The sequence below is a fragment of the Tiliqua scincoides genome, chromosome 2 (assembly GCF_035046505.1).
Source record: "Tiliqua scincoides isolate rTilSci1 chromosome 2, rTilSci1.hap2, whole genome shotgun sequence".
Taxonomy (NCBI): domain Eukaryota; kingdom Metazoa; phylum Chordata; class Lepidosauria; order Squamata; family Scincidae; genus Tiliqua; species Tiliqua scincoides.
This window is the reverse complement of record NC_089822.1, coordinates 246,404,068-246,426,073: the sequence shown is the minus strand read 5'-3', so window position 1 is coordinate 246,426,073 and position 22,006 is coordinate 246,404,068. Positions and strand designations below refer to the sequence as shown.

General features: G+C 42.0%; 1 protein-coding gene across 1 annotated transcript in view; it reads left to right on the top strand.

Moving 5' to 3' along the window:
• The first annotated feature begins 201 nt into the window (after window positions 1–201).
• The window catches only part of PRKAR2A (protein kinase cAMP-dependent type II regulatory subunit alpha), a 111,077-nt gene continuing 89,272 nt past the window's right edge, over window positions 202–22,006 (top strand). The window contains exon 1 of the mRNA XM_066618498.1: window positions 202–658. Within this exon, the coding sequence (XP_066474595.1) occupies window positions 397–658 (262 nt within the window). The 5' untranslated portion in view covers window positions 202–396. The remainder of the gene's footprint in view (window positions 659–22,006) is intronic.

Here is a 22,006-nt window from a genome sequence, read left to right as displayed (position 1 = left end):
AGGAGAAATTGTCCTCTGCGCATGCACACCACTCCTTCCCCCGTTCGCGCGCGTCTTGTTCTCCATTGTGACGCTACGGCCCTTCCCACTGTACTCTTCACGCCTCTCGAGGGACCCCGCCCCCTCTCGCTCTCCCCCCACCCAGCCAGCCGGCCGGCCGCTTCCTGCCGGGCATGCGCAGACCGCCCCGTGCGTCCGTTGACGGCCCATCCCCCTCAAGCCTTTCTCTTCCTCGCGTGTCAGATCGCGGGGCCAGCGCTAGCCGTGGCTGAGTGACTGCTCAACGGGCGCGCGCGGCTCCCCCCGTCCGAGGGAGGGAGCGCCCCCCCCGCCGCGCGGGAAGCCGAGGAGAAAGAAGGGCGGCGAGGCGAGGGCGACCGTTGGGAGGCCGGCGAGATGAGCATCGAGATCCCGCCGGGGCTGACGGAGCTGCTGCAGGGCTACACGGTGGAGGTGCTGCGGCACCGGCCGCCCGACCTGCTGGACTTCGCCGTCGAATATTTCTGCCGCCTCAGGGATGCCCGCGAGCGCGAGCCGCGGGGGGAGGCGCGCGCCAAGGGGGTCAACTTCGACGGCGAGCCCATGCAGACCGAGTCCAACGGCGAGGAGGGGCGCGCGGGCGGCGACGAGGACGACGACGAGGACGAGGACTTCGAGCGTGAGTGCGCTCCCGCCCGCCCCACCTCGACGCGCGGGCCCCTCCGCCCCCGCCGCGCCTCCCAGGCTCTGCGGGCTGCCCTCGCGGCCACGGGCCGCCTCAGTGCTGCAGAGTGGAAGGCAGCAGGAGGAGGCGCGGGTCTAGTGACCCCGGTCCGACGCTGGCCTGGCAGCCCCATCCTGGCCACCCATTGACTCTCGTGGGTCTTGCTTCTGAGTAGGCACGCGTAGGATGCGTCTGGGGATCAGTTAGTGCCGCTCAGCAGCTGCTTCCTGTAGTTCAGGAGGAGGAAGATGAAAGAGGCCTCCATTACTTACAATATGATATAATAATGCACTGATATCTCGTTGATACCTGGGTCTCAGGCTAAGACTTGTATCAGTTACTCAACGCCAGTCAGCAACTATAATTCAAGAGTATAAGGATAATGGAAGAAGTCTGCATTACTTATAATAGCACACTGATATTTAGTTGATATCTGGGTCCCAGGCTGAGACTTTTATCCGCTACTCAGTGCCACTCAGCTACTGTGTTTCATGTAGTTCAGGATGGTGATAATAATAATGAAAGAGGTCTGCATTGCTAATAATAATATAATATAATAATGCACTGATATCTGGTTGATACCTGGGTTTCAGGCTGAGACTTGTTTCAGTTACTCAACACCAGTTAGTAACTGTAATTCAGAGTAAAAATTTTATTCAGAGTATTATTATTATTATTATTATTAACAACAACAACAACAACAAGGGGTGCAGGCGAGACTGCTTTCTTCTTCTTCTTCATCATCATCATCATCATCAATGATAATGATAATGGAAGCAGTTTCCATTATTTATAATATAATAATAATGCACTGATATCGTTGATACCCAGGCCTGAGGCTGACTTAGATCAGTTACTCAACACCAGTCAGCAACTGTGTTTCATGTAGTTCAAAATAATAATAATAATAATAATAATAATGAAAACAGTCCGCATTGCTTATGATATAATAATGCACTGATATCTAGTTAGTACCTGGGTCTCAGGTGGGGAAACAGTGCCACTAAGCAACTGTTTCATGTAGTTCAGAATAATAATGATAACGAAAGTAATCCTCATTACTAATAATATAATACAATAATAATGCATAGTTATGTAGTTATCTGGGTTTCAGGCTGTGACTTGTATCAGTTACTCAGTGCCACTCAGCAACTGTGTTTCATGTCGTTCAGAATAATAATGACGATAATGAAAGGAATCTGCATTACTAATAATACAATATAATAATAATGCACTGAAATCTACTTTACTTGGGTCTCAGGCTGAGACTTGTATCAGTTACACAGTGCCACTCAGCAACTGTGTTTCATGTAGTTCATAATTATCATCATCATCATCGCAAATGAATCTATCACACAGTATACCAGTCATAACTGTACTCAAGAAAAAAGGAAAAAAAAACCAGTCAAATAATTGATATAGCAATAACAAGAGATAAAAGAGTGGAAGAAAAAACTGGGGGGGGGGGAGCAAATACAAAGATTTACAAGTAGAAATTGAAAGGTTGTGGCAGAAGAAGACCAAAGTGGTGATTGGTGCCTTAGCGCTATTCCAAAACACCTTGACCCTTTGGTATTCCAAAACACCAAATTGGACAAGGGTAGGAGGTCTGAGCTTGTCTGTGTGATGAAAGGAGGTGCAAAAGAGAGATTCTGCTTTCATAATAATTTGGCACTGCTCAAAATAGTAGCTCCTTGAGTCAAAACTCCCTCCCCCCCCCAAATTTTTAAAAAGTGCATTCTCAAGATCACTTGTCATGGACTTTGAACTGCTCTATAGACCTTGCAGTCAAAATGGTGAAATAATTGAGTTTAATTTCTTTTCCTTATCTTCCCAGCCCCCTCAATGCATGGTAATGGACAAATGGGAAGTCTAGGGGACTAATGGGAATAATGACTGTAAGTACCCTCATAGGCTCCTAATTGGACAACAATAGGAAGACTGAGCTTGTCTATACCATGAAAGGAGATGCAAAAGAGATTCTGTCAACATGTCTTTTTTCACTCTATCTTGCCAAAGCATGTGGCTGATACTGGGTTTGGCTCTGACCAGTAACAACTGCCTCTTCTCCCCAGTTACTTAGTTATGTGCCCTAATGTGATTTGTATAGCTCAGTATGAAATGTCAGATGTTGTAGAGCTTGTACATCCATACTTGTTGGGTCTTTGCCATTGATCAAGGAAAAGATGCATGTGTTTTGCATCATGTATCTTAGGTGGTGATTTTAATCCCATGTTGCTGTAGGGAGTGTGAAGTAGAATGTGGAGGTAGTATCTTGTCAGGGTTGGCTAAGTCAGGAAGGAAGGAAGGAGTACCTTGTGAATATATCCTCTTTGTGAAGGGAGGAGGTGAGTGGCAGGAAGAAAGCTTTTCAGGGAATGCTCAGTTCACAATTCTTGGTGGAAAGGAAATGGAGGATTGGCTTGAAGTGAATATTTTTGGATATGTGGTGCTGTGAAGAGGACTTAAGTTCTACATCTTGTGGTGCTGTGTTTCTCTTAGAGTTTCTCAGGTGTGTTTGTAGGAGGAAGAGGAGATCATAAGGGAATATCTAGTTCTTGAAGTTAAGTGGTTGCTTCCTTCTTAGTTTTATAGAAAGGTAGTACTGTTGGAAAAGATCCTAACCAGGAGTGAAGTAGCAGGTTTCCTCTTGTTTTGCTGTGTATTAATGTATGAGAGCTACTGGGGAACTCCAGATGCTAGCATTAAAGGATCCTGGACATACCTTGGGTACATGTTAGAAGAACTTGTGCTGTTTAGGAGGTAGGAAATAATTACATAGGTCCATTCCCTCCCCATCTTCTCTTTTTAAATGTGTGCACAGATGGAACAATCAATATTAGATGTATGCATCTTTGTTTACAATATTAATGGATGGCCAGAGGCAATGTTCAACATCTTTAAAAATCAGTACAGTATGGCTTGTGTAAGAGTTGTAGTGTTTTGTAAGGTTGACTGTGAGTCTAGGTTGAGGTTAGGTTGGTGTCCAGGGAATTCTTAACTGTGACAAAAATGTTATGAGGACTTGAGCCATAAGTAGTATTACTGCCCATTTATGCATGTTGATTCATAAGTAAGGCCTACAGTTCAATGGTTTCTTGTACTGGATTGCAGTCTTTGGTTTTCTACTTTCCATGGCAGGTACTCAACCTAAGATATATTTGTGGAACTATTGTTGATCAGTTGTTCTTCATTTCAGCTCTTGAAGAATGTCAGGGGAAAATTTCAGGGGAATTGGTTTTCTGAAGTGTGTGGCAGGACTTGATAAATGATATATTGTATGATGGAAAGAAGTGAGGTATGTGCATGAGGATAGTTGCAAGTGGGAGAACAGGTGCTGATGTGAATAGACTGGGAAGTTGGGTTGAATTTTAGATTAATTGATTAGGTGTTGGATATCTAAAGTGGGAGAGAAACACAATTGGTTTTCATCCCCAAGACTTGAAATGATGTGGATTTATTCCTTAGTGTGATTTATACCCATTTATCATTTCATTATTTCTGTGTCTTAAATATGTGAAATTGAGTGGAAAAGCATGGAGATCATGGAAGAGAAAACGCAATGTTAAATGAGTTATCTCTTTAAAGACTATGGTATTCATTTGAAAGCCTAGAAGAAGCCATGGAGGTAGAGTAGGGGCTCAGGAGGTGATAAATTTGTGATATTTTGAAAGGTTCAGAATGTGTTTTCACCTTTCATGTGTCTTCTGCAGTTCTCTTAAAAAGGGTGCTATTAGGTAAACTAATTGGTAACATTCCTTGGTTTCAAATCTTTGTCTTCCTCATCTTCTTTTATGCTTGGAAATGCAGTAAGTTACTTATTTGTGGATCACAGCTTAAACGTAAGAATTAAAGCTGTCTTTATAGCTATTCATTTGTCCAATTATAAATGCTAAAAGAGACAAAGTATGGTGTCTCCCAGCAGCTAACTGACTTCACACGGCACAAGCAGTGATAGATAATAAGCCAGAATGGTTTCCTGGCTACTTTGTGTATCTTGTTACCTGTACTAAAATGAAGCTTGTAGTGGGCTTCTGAAACACTCTTGATGGCAAGTAAATAAGATGATAGGGGGAAAAAAACTATTGTAAAGTATTATAAAGTATGCTTTAACCCAGCGATTTTCAACCATTGTGCTGGGTCACATTGGTGTGCTGTGGGACTTTAAGTAGCTCCATTGAGAATGTCAACCCCTCCCCCCACTAGCAGTGTGGTGTGCCTTGACAATGTTAGTGCTTTGTCAGTGTGCCTTGAGATGAAAAAGGTTGAAAATTGCTGCTTTAAGCTTTCTAGAAAAGCTTACCATGGAGATGAAAGTGAAAATTCATCACTCTTAGTAATGGCTAAAATGGCATTTTTGTTATCTGAATTGATGGGTCAGAGTAAAATATTTAAGAATATGTATATATGGCTTTTCAGTAAAAAGTAGTTCGCAGTGTGGTTTACATAGCTAAGCAAATGAATAAATAGTTCCCAGTCTCCAAAGCAATCACAATCTGAAAAGGATGCAAAAGAGACACCAGCAACAGCCATTCGAAAAAATGCTATGGAGGGGGACAATTTCTGTCCCCTTGCTAAATGTAACAGGATACCATTTTAAAAGGTGCCTCTTCCACCAGTTAGCAGGGAAATATAGTACGTCTGTTGGATGCTTAAAGTGTAAAGAGTGTACTAGTGCAGCTTTGTTCGGTCTATATCTTGTTTGGGAAAAGTTCTAAGTGAAATAAGTAAGGCTGCAGTCCTAACCACACTTTCCTGAGAGTAAGCCCCATTGAACAAAATAGGACTTACTTCTGAGTAGACCTGGTTAGGATTGTGCCCTTAGTTTGATACAACACTCCAATACTGATACTGTATGACTATTTACTACAACTTCAAATCAACCTACATATGAGCATATTTTTTTGATTATCAGAAACAGGGATCTTTAAACTTTTAGGCTAGAGGGCGACATCTGGCATGGTGTTGAGGGCTGGAAAAATAAATTTTAAATATAAAATTTAAATATGCACTTTAGAAAGCCTAAGGCCTTCAGATGACCCAAAAATGTCACTTCTGGTTTTTCCAGGAAAACCAGGAAATAATGTTTTTAGGCCTTTAGAAGGCATTCTGAGGGAAGGTGCATGACCTCCCTGGCCCTCAGAACACCCTCCAGACGCAACTGGAGCACACCTCTGGTCACATTCAGTTGAGCGGACCAGAGGCTTGTAGGGGACCAGAGGCTTGCCACAGGCCAAATAGATGCTTGTTGCAGGACTCTGGGCTGGGGTTTTAAGACCCCTGCTCAAAAAGGATGGACCGAATCGTTAAATATAGTAATAACTTGGTTTTGGTTAGATGTAGTAATAACTTGGAATGAATTTGTGGAAATTCTTCATTGAAATAACTGTAGTTATGAACTGTTTTTGTTCAGCATGCACAAGCAAGCAAAAGAAATTAGATTTGTGTGTAAATGGAATGCAGGGAGTGAAATTTAATGTATTAATGCAAGAACACAAACATAGCAGTGCAATGAAAACAAATTACACACCATCCTACAGATTCAAAAACAACCTTCATTGTTACATTGAAATCTGTAGGATAGTGTGAAATTTGTTTTCATTGTACTTCTACAGTTCTATTAAGACATGGTGTACTGCTTATGAACTTGTATTTTGTTTCAGGCAAAGGAAAATTCTGCAGGAAAAAAATCAATGATACAACTAAACTACAGTTCAGTATTACTTTTCAAGCAGTTTCATTGGGTTGTTTGTGATTAGGTATTCCAAATGAATCTAGTGAGATTGTTTTCATACTTAAAGTTACTTTTTGAATCAAATGTAGGACCTTGCAGTGTTTGAGATGCTATAAACTGATGTAAACTCCATAGTTATTGGAAGAGAAGTCTAGGGAAGGAAACTGTTAGTAAGGGAAGAAAGGAGAAGCAGCTGATAGATTTGGGCCATATCTCCTTTCTTAAAACAGTAACAGAGTAGGGAAAATATTATGATGTATCCTACATGATTGACTAAACTTAAGATACAGCCAATTGTAATTCTATGACAGGGGTGTCCAAAGTTTTTGGCAGGAGGGCCACATCGTCTCTCTGACAGTGTGTCGGGGGCCTGGGGAAAAATAATTAATTTACATTTAAAAATTTGAATAAATTTACATAAGTTTACATAAATGAATATGTTAAAGATGAACTTATATGAATGAATGAAGGTCTTGCAATAGCTCAAGACTTAGCACAAAGCAAGGCTGACCTTTCGTTTGCTGCCGCTACTGCATCACAGACGTGAAACATCAAGCCGTGGAGGGAGCCCTCATCCCACAGCTCATTCGAGAAGTCAAACAGTCGCCTTTATACTGAGAGCAGTTGCATCAGGCCAGTATGGGCTCCAGCAAATCACTGGAGGGCCAGAGGCTCATTGGAGACTGGGGGCTCCCTGAGGGCCACATTGGGAGGCCTTGAGGGCCGCAAGTGGCCCCAGGGCTGGGGTTTGGGCACCCCTGTTCTATGATATGGTGGATGGCTATATACAGCTAAAAAATATTTTATTAGAAAGTTTAATAGAAGAAGTTAAACTCAGATGCTGTTAGCACTTTGAGCTCTGAAATTCACAGTATTGGAAAATGCTGTGAAGGGTTACTGGTGTTCTTTCAGATAATGGTGCTAATGGTGCTCTTTGATATAGCATGCCAAGGGGAAAAAATTCTCTGCTCAAAATCAGGTTTAAAGAATATTTCTTTTGATTGGTGTATTTAGCTGTTGGTCATACTTGACAGGAGTTCTTCTTATGGGAACAGCTTCCCAAGGTGTAGCTGTATTAGTCTGTAGGAACTGAAACAGAGTTTCATAGCATCTTAATCCATTTCTGCCCAGCCCACAAGTGTACACATTTGATCTCTGTTGCGTATATGCAATGCTGGGCAGAAATGGCTTAAAGAGCAGCCAGTTTATTTTGTGCATCTGGTGAAGTATACTGTAGTCCATGGAAACTTATACTGAAATAAATTGGCCGGTCTTTAATAAGCCACTATAAGATACATTGTTTTAGATAAGGGTAGAAGAAGCCATGGAAAAAACATAAGAAAAGGCCCTCTGGATCAGGCCCATCAAGTCCAGCATCCTGTTTCACACCAGATACTACAGGAGGACTACAGGCGAGAGCAGCTGTCTGCCTCCAGGTTTCTGTCCTGCAGCTGGTTTTAGAGGCATATTGTTGCTGAACCTGGAGGCGGCATATTGTCATCATGACTAATAGATGTTGATAGACATGCATGAAAGTCAAGTCTATTAAGCCTTCTAAGCTAATAGTTATTCTGTGGTAGCATATTCCATGGATTGATTTCTGTGTGAAGGGTTTCTACTATTCTCACAGGTTTCTAGCTGTTTCTGCTATTTGCAAGAGGAAGAAAAACTTCTTTCTGAATTTTCTCCACTGAATGGATAGTTTTATAAGATGAGCAGCCCAATCCTAAATGATGCTGGTGCAGTGTGGTTGCATGGCCTAAGCTGCATCAAATGACGCCTAGAAGCAGGCTAGAGATCTCCTAGGGTTAAGGAGTAGTTCCCTTACCTTGAGTAATGCCCCGGTCTGCCCTATGGGGCTACTTGGAGCAGCCTCAGCATGATTTTGGGGGTTGTACTGCTCCCTTTGCCTTGCCCCCACACGGGGCAAGGCGATTGAGGTGATCGAGAACTCCAGAGGCGATTGAGAACCAAGACCATAGGCAATACTAACCGCTGCATATCATACTGCTACTTATCTTAAATTGACATAGCTCAGCTGTGTTTGGGTACTTGACTGTTTTTAAAGTAGCTATAATTGGACTTGTGCAGCTGATGCTCCAATTGCTTTCCTGAGTGTTCAGGTCAGCTTGCTTCTGATTCTGACCAGGTGTGATGTTGCTGCTGTGGGGAACACCATCTAGACTGGAATGAGAGAAGTCTAAACCAGGGGTGCTCACACTTTTTTGGCTCGAGAGCTACTTTGAAACCCAGCAAGGCCCGGAGATCTACCAGAGTTTGCGCCATCATAACATATAACATTTATGTGTACAATGTATGTTGGTGTGCCTTGAGCCCCACTGAGTATAACAGGACTTACTCCTGAGTAGACATGCCTAGGATTAGGCTGTGAGGCTGCAATCCTAGCCACACTTACCTGGGAGTAAGCCCCATTGAGTACAGTGGGCCTTACTCCAGTCGTTTCCTCCCAGAGGCACCTGAAGGGGGGGTCGGCACTCCACGATCTACTCATTTTGCCTCGCGATCTACCGGTAGATCGCGATCCACCTATTGAGCATCCCTGGTCTAAACATTGCTACCTGGTACTTCTGCCATGGGTTTTTTAGTTGAGGAAAAATATTAGTTTCTTGCAACATGTTTAAAATATAGGTGGGGGTCACCTGGTTTTTTTCAAAAAGTATAAATACAGGAAGAAGTTGAAATTGAGACTTGATTTTGCACCTCCTACTGCCCAGCAATTTTATGAGAACTTTTAATATTTTATACTGTAATTGACTTGATACTTGATAGAGAGCTATGTATTCTCAAGGAAAATGGTCCTTGTGTATAACTAAATATTGTAACCTAACCTTTTCCTTGGGAAAATGTTTCCTATGATAAATTGGGCACTCTCTACTAATCTAAAGCTGCACTGGAAATCCATAGCACTAACTCTCTGTATAAATAGCCAGTTGGCATCATGTTTTACTATGTTCTCCTTCTCCAGTCTATCAGATCAGATATCCAATTGCATCTATAGCTCTGGAGATACTTACTGTGATTTCTTTTATCTGCAGATCTTCAGAGATCCATGAGCAAGCAGAAATCCAGTTTCTGACTCTTTAGTACAAGCATTTAATTCTTGCTTTTTCACTTTATCCAAAATGTTCTAGGTGCCTAATAGTATAAAACATACACACTCTTTCTCCTTCTCCCCCACCCATCCAGCCATGCACACCCCCATCAGTCACCTAAATGATAAAACAGTAAAAATACTGTTCACTTTTAAAGATTTACTTTGTGGTTGCTAGAAAGTAAAATTCCTGATAACAATTATTCGCTGTATTACTGTGTGCTGTTTTTATTGTGCTCTTTTTAAAAATTGTTGCCTCATTGCTGTTTTATTGTTTTATATGATTTTGTTGATTTTTGTTGTAAGCCTATTTGGGCATCACTGGGCATTAGTTTTATAACAAAGTTAGGGTGTAAATATTTGAGATAATTTATCAAATATCAGTTGGATATGTGATCCTTGAATGACATGCTAACTTACAAATTGCTAGTCTATTATAAGTTTAGAAGTTTCCAGTGTACCCATGGTCCTAATTCCTGCTCAGTATCAGTTGGATTGTCGTGCTGATATATAATCCCTTTCTTAGATTAGTAAATCTGAATGTTCTGTTAACACAGCATCTTTATTTCCCTGAGTTCCTGTTTGAGCAGATTATTAAAGACAGTGAGAGTTCATTCGGTGCAGTGACTAGAATGTTGGACTTAAACAGAACAATCCCAGTTTGTTTCTACCAAGCCACAAAGCTTACTGTGTTGAACTGGGTTGATCGCAGTCTTTCAGTGTAACCAACCTCAGAAGCCAGAATCTTATGGCACCTTAAAGGTTAACAAATTTAGTGTAGTATACTCTGTAATGGACTAGAGTTCACTTCACCAGGTGTGTGTGTGTGTGTGTGTGTGTGTGTGTGTGTGTGAGACCCAGAAGCAGCCCCAGTGACCTAGTAATGGTTTGTGGTGTGACAGTGAGCATTGGGTTCAACCCAGCAAGGAGGATGAGATGGGTTGCTGTGGTACGAAGTTTGAGAACTGTTGCATCATGTCATTGTCTATAGTAAGGGATAATTTTTGGAAGTGTTCTGTTCTTCACCCCGTCATCTTCTAGCACTATATCATCTTGCCGCACTATGAGCAGATATAGTAGGAAGTTGTCACATGTTGACTTTTCCTGTGTTTTCAGATGTTGAGATGATTGGGAAAGAAGTTTGTATGCAGATATTTACCATGCGCATGTGCAGAATGTGTGTATTGAAAAATCAGAATTCACTTTTAGTCTCATTTTTTCACCTTTTGCAGTCTGACAAACCCCACCCTGACAAAATTAATCTGGGGGAGTATTTGAAATTCTCAGTTGGAAGCATTTGTTTTTAAAGGACCGAATTCCTGCTGAATGGTTAGTTTCCCAGGCACTTGAGGTGCCAAGTTGTTTTTGTATGTCTGTATTCTGCCGTAATCACTAATCTTATTAGAACCGCTGACCTCTTTGGATTATGTAAAATAGTATACTAACTTGCTTAAATTCAAAGCCTCTTAATTGCCAAGAAATAATTGCTGCTGTTAGCTGAAGAGTCTTTGGTGTGGTAGGAAAAAATAAATTAGCAGTTAGCTGGAATCAACCAATTTTAAAAATAGCATCTGTGCAAGAATGAAGTTGGTTGTTAACAGGATCTGAACGTGGCAGGGAAAGGTGAATAACATTTTAAACATATATGCGCTATCCATATGTTCACTATATGGATTTTCACTTAAATGTACTACAAATAGTATACCATATTTCTTTACCCATTCAAAAATTTTTGGTTATACAGTCCAGAAAGAGGCATCTAGTCCATGCGAGCTGAGACCACAATTAAATATTGTGCCAAGTAGGTGTCTGAGGTGCACTTCCTGATGGGCAGTTTTGTATTGGGTTTCAGCATGTACATTATGCAAAGTTGTGTGTGTATTCACATTGGGCATTTGCTTTGGCATGGGAAAAGCAGGATATGAATTTTTCAAATAAATACATGTTTATGCTCCCTTTTATCTGTTACCTGTCAGTAGCATTCAGCAGTCTCTCACCACCACCATAGTCTCCTGCCTCTCACTCTTCTCCGCGTGGCACCCTCACCTTTCTTCTTTTGCTAGGCATTTAGGGTGATTTTGGGGTGAACTTAGAATGACTTTGGAACGAGTTAGAATTTTTCCCTTTTATATTAATGTAATAATTTTACTCATCTGGATTTTTGCTATAAGGGAATGAAATAGGAATCAATAATGAAGGATGTGTGTACAGGGCATGGATTCTTTCATGTAAGCCAGGGGTGTCCAAAGTTTTTGGCAGGAGGGCCACATCAGCTCTCTGACACTGTGTTGGGGGCTGGGGAAAAAATAATTAATTTACATTTAAAATTTGAATAATTTTACATAAGTTTACATAAATAAATTTGATCCCCTGGGGGCTGGGGATAAGAATAGGCCCTCAGTTTGGCTGTACTTGTCGTAAGAGGAGACTAAACAGCCATCGGGTAGATGGGGCTCGTCAGCCTGGGAAGGCAGCTCATCTGAGAGAAGGAAAACTCTGATCCCAAACCTCCACTGCCTTGTGGCTACATCCAGTTATGGAAAAGGCTTCAGGAGTCAACCTCGAGGCAAAATCCAGAGCCGGAGTCCCTGAGGCAGTTCATGGCTGAACACAGTCACGTTCTGGGAACTCCTGCGATGTCGCTGGAACCAACCGTATTGGCCTCTGCCTTTCCATTGGACCATTTCAGTGATGTGGAGAGGGGGGATTTGCTGCATGGGTAACAGCCTATCCTCCATACCTACTTTACCCAGGCTTTGCGCACTGGAGAGGACTCTGTTCCAGAACCTCCATTCAGAGCGTGACACCATAGTCTTCCGAGACTAAAGGATGCCAACTCAACATAAATAAATATATTAAAGATGAACTTATATGAATGAGTGAAGGTCTTGCAATAGCTCAAGGCCTGTAAAAGACCTTGCACAAAGCAAGGCTGGCCTTTCCTTTGCTGCTGCTACTGCATCACAGACGTGAAACAACAAGCAGTGGAGGGAGCCCTCATCCCACAGCTCACGCGAGAAGTCAAACAGTCACCCTCACTCTGAGAGCGGTTGCATTGAGCTAATGTGGGCTCCAACAAATCTCTGGAGGGCCAGAGGCTCATTGGAGACTGGGGGCTCCTTGAGGGTCCCATTGAGAGACCTTGAGGGCCACAAGTGGCCCCAGGGCTGGGGTTTGGGCACCCCTGATATAAGCCACTGTTTTGTGAAGCAGTTCCTTTGTGTTTGTATGAAAGAACATTCTGCAGACTCAGTTCCTGGTTTAGTTTAACTTCCCAACAAGTTTGATGAAATTTGCAAGATTTCTTGAATGTATTTTAAAAGATATTTTAAATGGAGATAATTCTTGTTGAAGCTAAAGCATGATGTTCAAATGTTGTTAGACTACTGTTCCTGACCACTGTTGAGTATTTTAAGTAATCAGGTAATGAAATTAGCCTGACTGCCTTTTCTTCTTTTACTTTTTCTTTATGCTGGCATATTTGGAGAAGATCTTGCTTGGTTCCAATTCTCATTTTCAAACTATGGAAGACTAATACCACTGTTCTTAGCTACTTTGTGTTGGATGCCTGGCATTTGCACGTAAACTAGCTTCACCAATATCTGTGGTGATTAGTATGCATAATGCTGTCTATTAAAGCAGCTGGCAATCTTCCTATTTCTCAAAGATTTAAAATAGTCACCTGTTCCTCAATCTTTCATCATCTGCCTTTTTGCTTGTCTTAATGCTAGAGTTAATGTGATTGGTTTTCCTTATGAATGTTTGATATTTGTGATAGGCCTATTTATGTGTGTAAGATTAACGTACAAGCCTTGCCCAGTGTTCCTCAAAACTTCCTGAACCTCATCTTCTTTGTCAACTTTATTCCCTGCCTCAAACCAGTACCTAACTGTATGCTCTAGAGATGAGCATTCAGAGATTCTTGCATACAGTTGGGTGCCAATAATCTGCTACTGCTTGTGATAAGTCTGGAGCTGGTTTTTGTTGGTCCTGTTCTAAAATTTTGCCAAGAAACATAAGTAACCAGCAACTTTAAACCTCAAATAATTAGTCTCATTCAGGGGGTACCTGGAGTTGGGAGCCCACCAGGTTGTCCTCACTCAGATAGCATTGCTGGCAGAAAGTGGTTCAGATGGACCATTTACAACTACACCAGGACTTGACAAATTATTTTGGGTCTAGGAGCCAGCCTCAAAACTGAAGAACCATACAATTTTTCAGCTATCAGGGATTTCTGTGTTAATGTCAGCCAAAAATATTTTTATATGCCATCAGTGAATAGTATAAATATTTTACTTGAGGGAGGAAGAATTTCAGCTCCGTATTGTTTTCTGCTTTCCTGCCCTATCACACATTTTGAAAATACTTTTAGATCTTTATTTGGAAAAAGAAACTTGACCCTGAGTTCTGCTTTCCTGCCTAGTCAGATTTTTATACTTTGAAAAATTTATTTGGAAAGAATAAAAACCTGGATCATGATACTTAGCAGAGGAAGAGCAACTGCCTCTGTTCATATCACCATAGCACTTTTTCCTCTTTGGCTGTTTGTTGCATCTCTTTGAACTCGTGAGTCCTTTTGGGACAGGGAACCATTTGTTTTTGCTGTGTAAATCGCTTTGAAGATTGTTGAAAAGTGGTATATAAATATTCTTAATAATTTTTCTAAGGAGAAGCTTTTATTATTTTCTGTAGCAGCATCCAGTGCAGTATGAGGAACTGTGGCTGGAAAAAAGAAAATTGTCACCCTTGTACCTGGATGGAAGCATCTTCTGCTTGCACATGGGGCTCTTCAAAGACTGGTAATTGTGCTTAGTACTCTAGTTAGATTAGAAATTAGTGATGGGTTTGTATTACACTGGATTTCTAGTTTCCTTATATTGGAACCTGCTAACTAAAAATTAGGTGTCCAGATAAATATGCAAACTACTGTATGAGATCAGGATATTGCATCAGAATGCTTGTTTAAAAAATGCAGTTTGAATGTAAAGTTGACTACATGCTGAGAGGCATGTTATAGTACCACCAAATGTATCAGAGATAAAGAGGAATATTGAACAGTTGTGACTTGCTTCACAGTTTACTGAATAGTAGCAGTTTTGTATTAAAATGTGAAGTAATATTTTTAAACAGCTAAGGGATTTGTGCTAAGAAAATGAATACTTTACATGGGGGCCTTTATGCTCTGTATTATGTGCCTCAGCAGTTGCCTATATTTAAGGCTAAGCAGAAATGAAAGCCCCTAAGCTCCAAGAGGACTTGGTCTTCAGTAACTGTTATGCTCTTAGGCATCACATCACATAATAAACAAGTAGCCATTTCCACAAAGTTAATGTACTAGTTTCTGTTGACCCTAAACAGTGTTCCTAAAACACCCACATCCACTTCAAAACCAGTCCCTCATCTGCTTCAGTTTTGGCTGCATGATTTCTACCAGTTGTACTGAAACTTTGATAGTGCTCTGGAGTCCCTCCAATTCTTTGTTTTATTACTATGATATAAGATGTAGTTCTGAATTATTTATTCTGGACATATCGTAGTACTGCATAGGTACAGTCTTGGGTGGGGGAAAGATGGTGGAGAAATGGTTTTTACCCAGTTTATACCAGAATGGCTTTCAGTTTTTGCTTTGCAGTAACAAATTCCATTTGTCAGTATTTATGCAGATTTAACCATCTGATTGAAAGCTCATGAATAAACTAAGGTTTCTTTAATCCTGTGACAGTAAATAAGTTACAGTACAGCAATATATAACAATGCCTTTTGTGCCCCTGTTCCTTTGCAAAGCATTTGTTGAAGGTGTTGCTTTGAAGTGGAGAAGGGAGTGTTTAATAGCCTAATTCCCTCTGAAACACACTGAAGCTGTTTTTACTCCATGGGGTCCCAGACCCTTGTCTGCAACATAAACACAGGTTTGGAATGCTTGTGGGCATAAAAGATTTGCAAGGGAAAGTGAGATGCCAGGGAAATGAGTGTTAGGTGCTTCCTTTCCTTCTGCTTTCCAAGAGCACCCTCCTGTTGGTGTTTTGCAGATGAAAAGGGGCTTGTTGCACAGAAGTTAGCTGCAGCCTTTTCCTTGTAAGTGATCCACATAGATCTGTGCCAATGTCACCTCCTCCCAAATACTAGTTAATTTAAAATGGCTTTTAAATTGCCTTTTCCTTGGTTTGCCACCTGATTAAAGAAGTCTTAGTCAATTGAATTTTAATCAGTTAATTAAAAGCATAAATTTCCATATGAAAAAGCAATAGTTCCAAAGGAAAAATATGTTTTCTGATGATTCATGTGTTTATTGCAGCAAGCATCATCCCAGGAGTCATTCCCTCTTGTGTGAGAGTAGAAATGCCCTGTCTAAGATGACTTCTGCCATCTTCAGTTTTTATAAGTATTTGTATTTAAAAATACTGTATCAACATTTTTAGAAAAGATGTTGGACACCTTTTTAAACTGATAGATCAGTTAACAATTCTAACCACAGTTTTCAGCTAGGAAGTTGGTTCAGTTGGTTCAAACCTAATGATAGCATCCAAGTTCTTTTTTAGCTATGGAGGAATTTAGTGTCATAGTAGCTTGCTAACCAATTGATTCATCTTTGAACAGAATTTGATTAAAACAGCGGTCTACAAACCACAGACCACTGCGCTCCAAAATTAACTTTCCAGATGTGGTGGTGTTGAAGTCTTACTGTTCTGTGCTGTAGCCCCCATTTGTCACCTCTGATCTTTGAACAGACTAGCACCAGGTAGCTGCTTCTGCTGCGGCTGCATGCCCAGATTTCCAGGTAGAAGGGGCTACCCTGCATGAGTCTGTGTGAAGATGAGGGGGCTGACCACCAATGTACTGTGCTTAGAAGGTTAATTTTGAAGCACTGGATCCGGCCCTCATGCTGGGGTTTGGTAGTTCATGGTTAGGTGTTAATGTTCCTGGCTGAGCATTCTAATTGCCAACTTGTTTCTGTATGACTTGTTTCAGAGTTTCAAACATGTAATCTATTCTAGTACTCTAAACATTTTTCGGTCAAATCTTTTTGAATTTTGTTACCTTCTTGTTACATTACTTAACAGAATGAAATTTGCAAAGTAAATGGATGCAGATTTAATCTTTCGTGTTTTATTCAGAGTGCAGACTTCATAATTTCTTTGTGTATGTGTGTGCAGAACACACCTGGCTCTGTCAAAGCCCTGAGTATGCTATGTCACTGTAAATTTCTAATGGCTCTAGTAAATGAAAAACCTACACCTCTCTCCCCATGTTGTGGTATTCACAAAGCTTGAACTTCAGGTATGAAAGGAATATGTGTCATAGTACTCTTTCTGATTACAGTTTTGGATTTTATCTGCATTTTAATGGAGTTTTCAGTTCTGTAACAAGAACTGTAATAAGATGGTGTGTTAATTTCTTAAATTGTAAATGGCAAGCTATTGCAAATTTAGCTATAGAAATTTGGGTGAAATTGGGGAGATTTGAACTTACTTGTAAATTCCCTGCTCCGTAGTTCCAGAGTGGCTTAGTCTACCTGCCTGACAATATCTTGCAGCCACATTTTTTAAAAAAAGAGATCCACCTCAGAGAAACAACTCAGGATGTGACAGCCAAGTTAAATAGCCCTCTAGGCATATTACCACAATTATTATCATTATCATTATTATTATTATACTTTATTTTTACCCTGCCTTTTTCCCGAAGGGACTCAAGGCGGCTTACAAACAAGGTTAAAACAAGTTAAAAATATAATTTAAAAGCAGATAAAAACAAAACAGTAGTCAGAAAAACTAATCAGGTAAGAGCATAGGGCAGCAAATTAGAAAAGGATCAGGCCTGTGAGCAGATTCTTTAACATCTCCATTAACATCTTTAACATTAACAAAGTTAAGAGATATTAAAAAGGCCAGGAACTCAGAAGGCTTGTCTAAACAGAAGGGTCTTCAGGCCTCACCGGAAAGTTACGAGAGAGAGAGCCATTCTTAAGTCAAGGGGAAGGGAATTCCACAGTGTTGGTGCCACTACTGAGAAGACCCTATTTCTTGCCGCCGCCCCACGTACCTCCCTAAGCAGCGGCACTTGTAAAAAGGCCTTCTCTGATGACCTAAGAGGACGAGCCGAATTGTATGGAAGTAGGCGATCTCTAAGATATTCTGGCCCAGAGCAGTATAGGGCTTTAAAGATCAAAACTAGCACCTTGAATTGGGCCCGGAAATGGGCAGCCAATGCAGCTGCTGGAGAAGTGAACTGACAGAGTCAAACCGCCTACCTCCTGTAACCATGCGGGCTGCCGCATTCTGCACTAGTTGCAGTTTCCAAACCGTCTTCAAGGGCAGCCCCACATAGAGCGCGTTACAATAATCTAGCCTCAATGTCACTGTGGCATGGATCACTGTGGCCAGGTCTGCATGATCCAAGTACGGCCGCAGCTGGCGCACCAGCCAAAGCTGAGCAAAGGCCCCCTTGGCCACAGCCGCCACCTGGGAATCCAGGATCAGCTGCGAGTCCAGGTGGACCCCCAAGCTGCGGACCTGCTCCTTCAGAGGGAGTGCATCCCCATTCAGTGCAAGCCGATACTCCAGCACCTGCATCGAGGGTTTCTGAACCAGGAGAGCCTCTGTCTTATCCGGATTTAATTTCAGCTTGTTAGCCCCCATCCAGATCCTCACTGCCTCCAGGCAGCACTCCAGGACCTCAGCCGCCACCCTGGAGTCTGGAGGAAAGGAGCCAGAGAGCTGGGTGTCATCAGCATATTGATGGCACCCCACTCCAAACCCCTGGATGATCTCTCCCAGTGGTTTCATGTAGATGTTAAATAGTATGGGGGACAGAATTGAACCCTGTGGCACCCCGCACCTCAAGGGCCAGGGTGTCGAACAGGCATCCCCCAGTACCACCATCTGGGACTGATTCTCCAAGTAGGAGTGGAACCACCGCAAAACAGTGCTTCCAACTCCCAACTCAGCCAATCGACCCAGAAGGTTACCATGGTCGATGGTATCAAAAGCTGCTGAGAGGTCCCGCAGGACCAACAGGGACGCACTCCCCCTGTCCAGTCCCCGGTGTAGGTCATCCACCAAGGTATCCAAGGCAGTTTCTGTCCCAAAGCCTGAAACCAGATTGAAAAGGATCCAGATAATCCACTTCATCCAAGACCCTCTGGAGTTGAGACGCCACCACCCGCTCAATTACCTTGCCCAAAAATGGGATGTTAGAGACTGGCCGGTAGTTGTCTAATACAGTGGAATCCAGGGAGGGCTTCTTCAGGAGGGGGCGAACCACTGCCCGTTTCAAAGCGAGTGGCAACGTCCTCTCCATCAAGGAAGAGTTGACCACCCTCCCTTTCTACTCAGCCAGTCCACCCCAGGCAGCTCTTATCAGCCAAGCTGGGCAAGGGTCAAGCAGGCAGGCAGATGGCCTCACACTCCAAAGGAGTCTGTCCGCATCCTCAGGCTGTACAAGCTGAAAAGAATCCCACAACACTGGACAAGCAGTTGGCGGGGGGACATCGTCAGACATTGTCAATGTGGCATCCAAGTTGTGACGAATATGATCAATTTTCTCTGCGAAATGTTGTGCAAACACGTCACAGAGGCTTACTGTGTGTTCCTCCTGGTCTACTGGAGGGGCCTGATGGAGGAGGCCCCATACCACACAGAACAGCTCTGCCATTATTGTATATATACAATAATTCCTTACAGGTCCTTGTCATACTGTTGCTGCCAGCCTGGGATTGTTCCAGTTGCAGTTCTGTGGTTCAAGCAATGTTCCAGATATGGGGAGGGGTTCTGAGGCTTGTCCAAATTTGGGGAACTTTGGGGGAGCCCCTCCTCCCCAGTGTGACTTGGATAATCTAATCCTGCCTTCCCGGGAGGGAGGTGCTTCCTAGATGGCAGAGAGTGAGCTACCTTGGAACCACAGGAGAAAAGTGGCTAGTTATATTCTGTCATCTGTCACAAAGGAAGTACTTCAGGAAGGGACATCAGGGTATCTCAGAGAAGTTCAGTTGGTCTTAGGTTGTAACAGTGCTATTTTAGTCAGTATTGTCTTGATGGCAGAGTTTTGCAGTACTGTCTAGCAGCCCAGTTTGGAGCTTCTTGGTATTCACTGGAGCAGTGGTGCCAGAGCAGCTACTGCTGTATCCAGCAAGTGCCAGAAAGCAACCAGAGGTCTCCTTGGGAGAAGGAGTGGAGCTTCTCTTGCCTCTGGAGGGGATGCGCAAGGGGGGCCCTGTGGACCTAATCTGTGGATATGTAAATCTGCGAATACGGGGAGCCCCCAGTGTATGTTTTGGGGGTCTGTTTTAGATTTAAAAGCCAGAGATAGCTCTCTGAAGGATGCAGAAGATGTGTCTTACAATACATTGAAATGAGTAGCATTGCTTGAACTATATTTCCTCTTAGACTTGTACCCAGGATGCTATGACTGGTTCTTGCTTGATGCTGAGAAACTCACTGTCACAACAAAAGTTTATTCCTCAATTGCAATTTTCCAAGGGCCTTTCCAGTCTAGATAGTGTTAACTGCTTTTAAATATCATGTGAACTGCTTTCTGCATGACACTTGATTTGAAGAGTTCCCCAACAAAATTTCATTAGGCATTGAATTGCTGTTGACAGAACTGTGCGTTTTGATGGAAAACAGTATAAGTTGGCCAGATTGTCCATTTGGTATCTGGGAGCTGTCTAACATTTTAGTCAGATTTTCTCACCCTCTTCAGTGTATGCTCTTGGACATACATCAACCTGCTGGAATGTGAGAAATTACTTGATAGTAATTTCCAACTGCCTGTTCACTTACACTCCCTTATCAGTTATTGACACAGCATTCCATACAGCCAGTCCCTCCGTAGAGTCTCAAAACATGTTTTTTACAGTTCTAAAAAAATTCTTTTTAGAGTTTGCCTCAAAAGATGCTCATTTACTTAATCTTGGCATGCTTGTATGAAAATTTTAAATTGAAAGGATATTTCGATCACCTGTTTGTTTTAACAATGTATTTTTAAAGCTGGATCTGTAGTTCTACTGACTTCTATAGTTTCTTCTATCTTTATACCAGTAGCAGCCAAATTTTAACATGTGCCATAGCTTAATTTCTAACTGAGACAATTCCATGTAATGCTAATAGCTAATGCAGCTCTCTGTGCTATGAGAATCTTGTGTTTAGTTTGCTGAGCTAGGGAGCAAGCAACAGGTGAGTATGTTTCTGGTTACATATCCTAATAAGCTTCTAATGATTTGGTGATGGCTTAACATTTGTACAGCAGAACGTAAAGTTTTGATTTGTAGGAGCTGATTCTTGAGATAGATGTAAACCAAGGTATTGTATCTCTTCATTTTTTTCAATGAAGTCTTTATTTACTATTTTGACTATGTAGGTGATTCTGGGTAAGCATAGCTTCTATACTTCAGTACTAACAAGACCCCAAAGTTTTGGTGGATCCTCTTCCTTGCATTTCTGTATTTATATACTTGGCAATGATGGTTAAATTGCAAGTTAGGTTAAACACATTGTTTAACCTTGTGTGTTAACTTAAATGGAAATGGGATCAGAACTGCGGGGTAGCAGTCAGGATTAGGACCATGGTACTTAGGGAAGGAGTATTTTACCCTTGCCCCTTATGCTCTGATCCTGATGAAAATACTGCCCCCCCCCGTTAGCCCTAGGAGGGAAACCACCATTTATACTAATGGATCCTTGATTTTCCTCAAAGGGTAATGGTTTTTGGGGACACTAGCACAAGAATTAAATGTGACTCCCTCATGCCATGATCCTAATTGTCTCCCCCATGTTTCCTCTAAGAAAACACACTGCTTTGCATTTGATGTAACTTGTAATTTATCTCTATGATAGTAAAGTGTTAAATGTTCTTTTTGATACTGGTTATCAGCTCTAGCTTTGGAATGACTTTTCCCACCCCTTTGAAAAAAACAACTCTTCTCTTCCTGAGTTCATTCCTCTTTTTTGCTTTCCTCAGTTCATAAAGTGCTCCTTGTTCTGCCACATTGCAGCAAGCAAAAGAGGCAGTGGTGAGGCATGGTACAGAATAACATGACCATGTTAGAGTGTTGGTGTAATGTATTTGTGGAATACTGAAGCATGGTTTATATGTTTGAAATGGATTTATTACTAAATAAAAGGGTTGATAAAAATTTGGTCAAGATATAATTGTGTCTAGGAAATAGAAGCAGAGTTGGTGGAATTGTTAGATTCATGATCCTTTTTGCATTTCTGACCTATTCACCACAAAATGAGTGTGTTAAATGGAGTAGGAGCACTCTTGGTCTTCTATAAGTGCTGAGAAAGCTTATCTGTAAAGTGAGAAGATGACTGACATTGCCCATTCTGCATGTCATCCCCACTTATTTTGGAGTCTGGGAGGCAGTCTGGGAGGCCAGCGGGTCACCCCCATGATGGACCTCCTCCCATGCAGTGGGTGGGGCAACAACCTGGCTGGTGGGTGCTGTAATGTACCATTG